We start from the raw sequence: 9,629 nt of genomic DNA on the forward strand, positions 1-9,629 counted from the left end.
TATGTTTACGCGGCGCGATGCAACGCAACGCGTAAAAAGACAGTATAAGTCATTATAATCAGTAATTATGTCCCCACTGGATGCAACAAATGCCTCGTTTGTAATGGGTTTTAATGTTTTTGTCTCGTCGCTCCGGCCGGACACGGCATCAACAGTATGGTGAGGGGCGTAACATTTCCGACACACGCTTGAGGTATTCGGCCAATCACAACGCATTGGATAGCTGGCCAATCACAGCACACCTCGCTTTTTCAGACCGATGATCTTTGTAAAAATCGACGCATTTCAAAAAGGCGGGGCATAGAGGAGAAACAATAATGTACAGTATGTGGAAAATAATGTGTTTTTAAACTTTAAACCGCATAAACACATTTCATTACACCAAATACACAAAATAATGTTATTTTTAGCAGCATCATATGACCCCTTTAAGTTATTTTTCAGAGAGTATTTGCATGACCTCGATACTTAAAAACAGACTAGAAGACACAAAGCAACATTTTGGGTAATACTTTACAATAAGGTCCCATTAGATAACGTTAGTTAATGGATTAACTAACAAACTAACAATGCGCAATACATTTGTTACCATATTTATTAATCTTTGTTCATGTTAGTTAAATATTAATAGATAATACTTTTGAATTTAATAATGTATTAGTAAATATTGAAATTAACTAAGATTAATAAATGCTTCAGAAGTATGTTTCATTGTTTATATTAATTGTCTGTTTCTTCTTCTCCAGTGTTGAGGAAAGCTTTAAAACTTTATTCTGGGCTATTTTTGGACTTTCTGAGGTCAAGTCTGTCGTCATCAACAATGGGCACAAACTCATTGAGAATATTGGCTATGTACTTTACGGAGTCTACAACGTTACCATGGTTATAGTCTTACTCAACATGCTCATCACCATGATCAACAACTCGATTCAGGAAATTGAGGTAATCATATTCTGAAATGAGATCTGTGGATAGTAGGATGGTAAAGGCCTGGGGTAAATGTCCAGGCACCATCATTTCCCATTCATACTCCCTTTTAAATGAGATACAGATCCTTTATAGTATTGTTGCATTTGTTAAATGTTGCATTTGTCCTCTCTGGTTACGGTAGAAATTGATTATCGTTGGTTTTATAAATTGCAGCCTGTTTGTGTAAAAGCAACTTGGCCTTCACAATGTATTTTGGTAGCATCCAACAGTGACATATAAATTGGTCATGCATTGAATGAAACACGTACAACAAATATATTTGCTTCTGCAATGTAAAAATGTCAAGTTATTTTTGATGCATTTTATTGCCATCTGGGGATCTCATTATTTGACCATTACTAATATGTCAACACACTCCACTGTTACAGTCATACTGGCCCTTAATGTTTTAGCATTTTGTCATCTTGGAATTATAAGGTTCTTTCTTTTTGTCAAAATTGAGTTATTCACATTCTTATTCTAAACTTATTTACATTTATGTGTTTTTTTTTTTTTTAAGTTGTGCAAAAACTTTGAAGCTCAATACCTCGAAACTGCTCAGAATGCAGATAGGACCTTATAATTCCAAGGTGACGCTTTTTTGTAACTTATTTTGTGCTAAGAGTGTATATAGGGATATGTTTTATATATTAGCATATTTTATTTGGTGTTAAGAGTGTATGTTGGGAAGACTGAGGCTAGTTGTCACATGAGGAAGGTCTCTATCTCAGGAAAGATTAGAAAAATCCAGTTACACAAACATGCACTTTCTCTAGCAGGCTTTTTATATATTGTTTCAAACACCTAGTTAAATTAAGTTATTTTTTGTGATTTCTGTCCTCCAAACTAAAATCCCAAAATTATAAAATGTTTTATTTTAAATCTAAATTTTACACTTCTTTAGGTAAAATGGGTTGCTTAAAAAGTGTATCTGTGCTACCTTTATCTTTATAAATTATACTTTGATGATTGATATTTTGGTTATTTAAAGCAACACTATTCATACATGTAATAGTGTGTGATTTCTGTCCTCCAAACTAAAATCCCAAAATTATAAAATGTTTTATCATTTTAAATCTAAATTTTACACTTCTTTAGGTAAAATGGGTTGCTTAAAAAGTGTATCTGTGCTACCTTTATCTTTATAAATTATACTTTGATGATTGATATTTTGGTTATTTAAAGCAACACTATTCATACATGTAATAGTGTGGAATAATATTTGATGCCACTCAAAATGTACCTATATGGAAATAAACTGATTTAAAGGCACTTCCAATGAAATGTCATTTGCCAGTGCTTTGTGTATATCTAGGACGATGCAGCTGTGGAGTGGAAGTTTGCTAGGGCTAAGCTGTGGTTTGCGTACTTTGAGGAAGGAGGGACACTGCCTGTGCCCTTTAACCTCATCCCCAGCCCAAAATCAGTCATCAGCCTGGCTATGAAACTCAAACAGCTCCTGCTAATACCCCTTCATAGACACAAAGAGGGCCTGAAAGAGGACACGGAGCTCAATGAGGTGAGATGGAGAGAATGGCTAAAAATGCATCTGATTCATGAGAGAGAGTGTTCTCACAATGTTGCATTCAGTTTTATTTATATAATGATGTGAGGTTCTCAATGATACTGCCTATTTTTTCCTATGGAAGTTATATACTTTGGTATTTAGTTCCCTCTTATGGCCAGATTGTGCAACAAGATGAGGAGCTTTTAATTTATTGAAAGAATCAAATATTTTTTGGTTCGATATTCACAAATAATTTTTTGTTCTTTCAGTCGGGTAAACAAAAAGAGTCCAGTGAGAAGAATTCACCTCATACAAGTCGTTACCAGGTAAAACAACTCTGACAAGTCACCAGAATGCTGAGAATAAAGAGATCACAGAACAATATTAGAGACAACAATTTAGATTTCCAACATGGTTTATTGACAGTGGTCAGTAATACAATTTCATTATACAAAAGGAAAGTAGAGACTGACCAATCAGAAGAAGCTATTTGGAAAGTTGTTTAATAATAATGTATGTCATGCAATCCTCAAAATAAATTTGGTGCTATTTTTTCTCCCCACAGAGGATCATGAAACGGCTAATCAAACGATATGTCATCAAAGCACAGACTGACAAAGAGGGAGATGAGGTTAATGAAGGTGCAATGTTGTTCCAAACCAGACTTTGTGCTGTTAATTAAATTTAGATCATTTTTGTGACTTTTGTCCTCCAAACTAAAATCCCTTTACTATAAAACCGGTTTTCTTTTTGTAAAAGGGTTTGCTTTAAAACAGTTTTATATTTTTTTATTTATTGTTATTGTGACGAGTGGGTCACTCTTTATCATTTACTCAACCGGCCTCGCTCCGTTCCCACGGCTCCGCCCCACTCATCACAGTTAGGTTTCATTTTTTATTTAAAATGTGGTTTCCAGTGGAACTACTTTTCCAGGTTGTTGAACTTCTGTTTGTGTGTCAGTCATGTAATGATCCAGTTATGTAAGCATATCACTGATGAAAGAAGGTCTTTATCAACCCCTGTGTCTTACAGGGGAACTAAAGGAGATAAAGCAGGACATCTCTAGTTTACGCTATGAGCTGCTGGAGGAGAGGTCTCGTCAGATGGAGGAGCTAGCAGAACTGGTCAGGAGACTGGGAGAGAGACTAGCCAGTCAACAAAACCTGTAGTTTTTCTCAATAGTAACACTCTTTTCATTATTATTTTCATTTTTTTTTTTTTACATCATAAAGTAATGGTAGTACAACAAATACTATGACATTTAAATACTTGAAAAATACATTACTAAATATTTAATAATAACTTGGGTGCTAAATTCATGAAAATATCACAATGCACAACTTCTTAATTATACTTAAATAGGCTTCATTCTCTTAAAGGGGTCATATGATGCAATTTCAAATTTTCCTTTCTCTTTGGAGTGGAACACAAAATAATGTTCTTTTTAGCAACATCATATGACCCTTTTAACGTGAACAATGGAAATTACAATTAAAAAAATACATTTATGAAAATACTCTTGACCTAAGACCATAACTCTTATGTCTTATCTGGTTTTATTGTGTTCACCACTATTTACAAACAGCCATTACAAAAATATTATAATATTGGCAACTATTATAATATGGTGTGTGCATAATTATTAGGCAAGTGGATATTCTGATCAAGGGTTTTTTTCCCCCCTAAGCACATGTTTCCAGTCCCAAACCACATAAATCTTAATAATTATAGAGTATTAATAATTTTCAGGTGATGTGTAATTGTTGATGAGGAAAGGTGTGACATAAAGTGGCGCACACACACACACACAACGATTATTGGAGTGTGACTATCGGACAATCAAGAGCTTTGTTGTCAATAGTCGGCAAGTTCGCAAAAAAACGTGTTGAGAAGAAAAGGTGCGCAAATTACCAGCAAAAGATCTGCAAAGACTTAAGCATGAAACCACCAGGAACCTATTAGCCTCCAGTGCTGCCATTTTCCAGAACTGCAACTTACCTGGAATCTCCAGAAGATCAAGGTGTCAGGCTTTCAAAGAATTTGCGACGGTAAGGAAAGCTGAAACATGACCCCTAGTTAACAAAAATCACAGGTTGCAGCATCAAGACTGAGTCAAGGAATACATGAAGACTGATTTTAATGTAGGTTTTATGGACAGATGAAATGAGAGTAACTCTTGTTGGACCAGAGGGCTGAGCCTGTGATTGGCTCACTGATTGACACAAACCACCAGTCTGAATCAGGCAACAGCAAGGTGGAGGTGGCGGAATGGTGTGGGCTGCTATTATTAATGATGAGCTAGTTGGACCTTGTCGGGCTGTAGACGGACCGAAGATGAACTCCCAAAACTACTGCCAGTTTCTGGAAGACACTTTCTAAAAACAGTAGTAGAAGAAGAAGTCAGCAGCATTCAGGAAGGCCATGATCTTTATGCATGACAATGCTCCATCACATGCAGCCAAGAATCCCACCATTTGGCTTGCAAGGCTTCAAAGATGACAGAATAATGGCCTGGCCCCCTTGTTCACCTGATTTAAACCCAAAGGAGAACTTGAAAAACCAACACACTAACCCACTGCAACAAACGTTTGAGTTCAACTTATTGAGCCTTGTTAGAAACTCCTACAGTATGAAACCTGTACCTGATCTTCATTGTTATTCTGTTCAGCCCAGAGGTTCAGTTCACTAATGAAATCATGAGGATAGATTACACATAAAACAATTGTTATCAGCTGCTGTCACGACACATAGGCTATTTTAAATTCTGGTCTCACAGTAACAGGTAGGGATGTTACACCATAGTTCAACCTGACCTCTTGAGAGCCTCACAGCTTTTTTTCCCCACCACCTGTGTGCTGAGTGCAGCCCATACAGATTTAATTTACCAGGCGCTTCTCTGTCTAGAAATGAGTCAGAAATAGACAGAAGAGGTGAAAAGCTTTTATCAGAATTGGTTGACTTGACTACCAGAACTCTGACCTCAACAACACCTTGCTTGCTTATATCCCAACATGAGTAGCAGTTTTGTATCATTGTGAGTTCTTTTTCCTGCTAATCTCATTGTACATTATCTAGGTTATTGTTACATTGCTACTTCACAAAAGCATAAATACATGGACATAACAATTTGACTGGATTTGACACTTTTTATTCAATTATTGACCAATCAGAATCAAATGTTCCATTTTTTTTTTTTTTGAACGTCACATTGAAATACACTGAGCAGTCAAATATTTTTGTATAATGACCAAATAAGTAAATAATAAGTCATTAAGTACTGATTTGAGTTACTGATTCGAAAAAGTGACATGATGGCCTGGGACTATTATTTTGTACACATTATGCAAAAATGCTAAAAGGTTGACCAATCAGAATTAAGTATTCCAGAGATTCATGTGATACATTATTATACTCTAAATATTCAATTATGATAGCACAAGATCACATTTTTGTGTTTTCTTAAGAGATAGTTTGTGATCACACCAGTGTCACAGCTCATTGAAGCTTGGTTGCCAAGGTGATCGGAAATAATGCCTTGCAGATGCAGCAAAGGGAAGAAAAGAACCTGTTTGGTCACTTTGACCCCACCAGCTGAGCACTCTGATGTGAGAAGTGTGAGAGAAAAAGACTTCAAATTAGATTTGGAGAACAGGAAAGTTTTGTCGCCATTGGGCTGTCACTATTAGCCATATTCTGAAAGATTTGATTACTGGGTCTGTCAGCTATAGTAACTATGCTTTTTTTGGGACTTAAGTGATATCGTACAGCCAAGGCTAAGCAATTGTTATCAATGGTGGCTGAAAAAAAATGTTCAAAACATATAGGAACATGATATAATTAGTGGTGTTTACTGTTTTCATATTGATCATATTGCCTATACCAGTGGTTCCCAGCCACGCTCCTGGAGCCCCCCAACACTGCACATTTTGCATCTCTCCTTTGTCTGACACACCCATTTCAAGTCTTGGAGTCTCTAGTAATGAGCTGATAATCTGAATCAGGTGTGTTTGATTAAAGAGATATGGAAAACGTCATTAAGGAATGTCATCATTCCAGGAATGTGGTTGTGAACCCCTGGCCTATACTGTTTGTGTGGGTTTTTTGCAACTTTTTTTTTTTTCAAGCAAACTTAAATACTCCCAGAACAGTTTAGAGGGGAGCGTGCAAGAAGTCAGTGTACCATCAGAAATTAATATTTCAAAGTTAAAACTTAAGTATAGTTGGTTTGAGAATAAGATTTTCACAAACTTTGGTGTGTTCGGCACTTGTTAATGATTTGCTCAATGAAGTAAATCGAAAACCTGCAGTTCATAGAACACTGTTTTTCATTAGTCAAACATTAAAAAAATCATATTACCAAAATTACACTTTGAAAATATAATTAAACTTGATTCCTCATAGCATTAGATACCTGGACTAAACGATGCTTTAGTGGAAAATTATTTGGTGTGAAAATGAGTAGGTAAATCTTGCTTTTCTGCAAGGAAATGAGCTTCAAGAGAGCTCTTAACCGGCCTTCTGGAACCGAGCACACAAGTACAGGATGTTCACATCACATTAATGAATGACCTCAAACAAAGAACATTCACAATATAAAACCAGCCTATATTCTTAGTCAGTTTCTTCGGACTTTGCTAAACATAAGTCGTCACAGACAGTTTCAGTTGAATTGTGATGCAGACATTAGTACATAGCCTAATTTTCATATTCAGTCTGGAAACAAATGTGCAACTTCTCCATGCGCAGATAAATGAGAAGGACGTTTTTTTTCCCCTCTCCCTAGTCGTGCTGAAAACATTATGTGGAGCATGTGTCCGGAGCATGTTGGATAACAATATAATGCATTTAATTTCACGACGTCTTCCATGACCACCAGTTCTCCGTTTTGATATTTCGGCGTCTTCATCCATCACACTCTTACATGAGACTCTGTTTGATTTTATGTCATTGACTTGTTGCCAAAAGGTGAACAATTCTCTTTCTACAATTGGTTTGATGCAAAATAGACTTTTGTCCTGAACTCTAGTCTTTCCTTTAAAAAGTCTTACAATAAATAAATAACAGGCAGCACAGTTCAATGGCACGTTGTGAAGATAGAAAATATAGTTTAATTTCTACATCCGTGTTATATTAAATACAATATATATCATTTATAAATGTATATGTATACTGTTATTAAATGTTGTAAAATAGGCTAAATATTCTAATTAATAAAGCAACTTGTCGTTGTTTTAGATTTAGGAATAAGTCGCAGGGACACTTTTGTACAGCCTCTCACCACAAGGAGAAATACTCTACACAGAGAAGGTTAAACGGCAGTTTACAACATCCAACCAAACAGTGAGGACGCATCTTGCCGGCCAGATTTGTGATTATGGAATCCAAAACTAACAGCAGAATGGACACTGTGAACACTTCTCTCACTGATTCCACAGAGATGAGGACTGGAATAAGTAGTTTAATGGAAAAATTTACGGACGAGTGTTTTGGGCACGGCAGGGTCTCCGAGCGTAATTTTGGAGACGCGGGGTCTTTACGCAGCAGCGCGCCTGGATCAAGCAGCGACGCTCTGGATCAGCTATCTCTGCTTGACTTGCCTATCTGTACCAGAACGTATACTGATCACATGGATGACTTTCTGAAAGTCGAAAGCGGACAGTGGAGCGCAAAAGCGCTTCTGCCCAAGGACTCAAATGTTTCGGAGAGTTCGTTTATCAAAGATGAGAATGAGCAGCCTCTCATTATGGAGCCACCCAACACTGATTTCGACCTCGGCTTAAACATCAGCGCCTTTGAAAGCTGCTACGACCCAGCCGAAAATAAACAGCAGTGTGAGTTTATTGAGGAGTCTTCAGCTTTGCTCTCATCTCAAGCTGCCCAGCAGGTAGCTGTGGACAGTTCTTCTAACTTTCAGTTGGACATGATTCAATCTAAATTGGTTTGGCCACCTCAGAGAAGAGTATCGCCTTCTCTCGGTAGAGGCATGTTGAATTTCGATGGAACGAGCGCAGCTACCATGATGCCCAAAACGGACATTTCCAAATGGATTTCACCCAAGGACTCTCCGTTCTGGTATCAGAGCACTATTATGAATGAAGAGCACGCTGGATATTCTTCACCAGATGGGTTCATCTCGCGCTCACACACAGTTTACACGGCATTCCCAGGGTAAGAATGATATGTCATGTATGTTGTGCCTCATTCAGAATTGAATTTAAGCAAAATAAAGCTGAATTGTCTGAATTTAAAGAAGTAGTATTAAACGTGTGTGTGTAGTTTGAATTTAATTATTCATAATAATAATAATTTTGGAAATGTCGCCTTTACAAATTTGTATTTATCATTAGGCTATAAATTGAAATAGACGAACTTTATTCATTTCATTGTGCACGATGGAACAAGTTTTCTGTTGTTACCCCAATGTCTTCAAAATGGAGCCGAATGGAAATACTAAACAAAGATTTAGCAATCATCTGTTCTTGCCAATTTTTTGTTTGTTCTGCTGGACCAAATTTGACACCATGGTTGTGGGTTGTGGCCAATTCATTGTGAATTCCTCTTATGAACTGAATGGTAACCGATTAAAATAATGAGTTATATACACTATAAAAAAAATTAGAGGTTGTAAATAAGTACTTCTTAAAAGTACATTATACAGTATATATACACTATTTCAGTCTTTCTACTTAAAATGTAATGTTTAATTCAATGTGTTACCTGTCATCTCATTGTAATTATTCTTGAAATTTACAATACATTTCTTAGTGAAAATTGTTTCAAAGTAATCCTACACCATTTTTATTTTAATGTGTATTCTCTAATCAGTCATGTAGAGGGTGCTTTTAATTCTGCTCCTAAAAAAATAACAATAATTAAAATAATAAAAAATTAATATTTTTTGCACATTTTTACATTTACATATTACATCCACTTGGTGTGAGCCAGAACCAAATTCTTTCAAGGAGCAGGACTGAGCACATCTAGTTTAGCACTGAATGAGCTAACCATTAAAAATCACTTAATCAGAAAGTCAGAGGTCAGAACATATTGTACAGTGACCCTATTTGGACACTTGTGGAACACTAAGAAATATATATATATATGTGTGTGTGTGTGTGTGTGTGTGTGTGTGCATGTTTGTGTGTTTTATGAG

General features: G+C 36.3%; 1 protein-coding gene across 1 annotated transcript in view; it reads left to right on the forward strand.

Moving 5' to 3' along the window:
* Positions 1-7,820: 7,820 nt before the first annotated feature.
* LOC107684613 (progesterone receptor-like) overlaps positions 7,821-9,629 on the forward strand; it is a 15,018-nt gene continuing 13,209 nt past the window's right edge. The window contains exon 1 of the mRNA XM_016480914.1: positions 7,821-8,644. Within this exon, the coding sequence (XP_016336400.1) occupies positions 7,851-8,644 (794 nt within the window). The 5' untranslated portion in view covers positions 7,821-7,850. The remainder of the gene's footprint in view (positions 8,645-9,629) is intronic.

The sequence above is a fragment of the Sinocyclocheilus anshuiensis genome, unplaced genomic scaffold (assembly GCF_001515605.1).
Source record: "Sinocyclocheilus anshuiensis isolate Anshui unplaced genomic scaffold, SAMN03320099.WGS_v1.1 scaffold41, whole genome shotgun sequence".
Lineage (NCBI taxonomy): Eukaryota > Metazoa > Chordata > Actinopteri > Cypriniformes > Cyprinidae > Sinocyclocheilus > Sinocyclocheilus anshuiensis.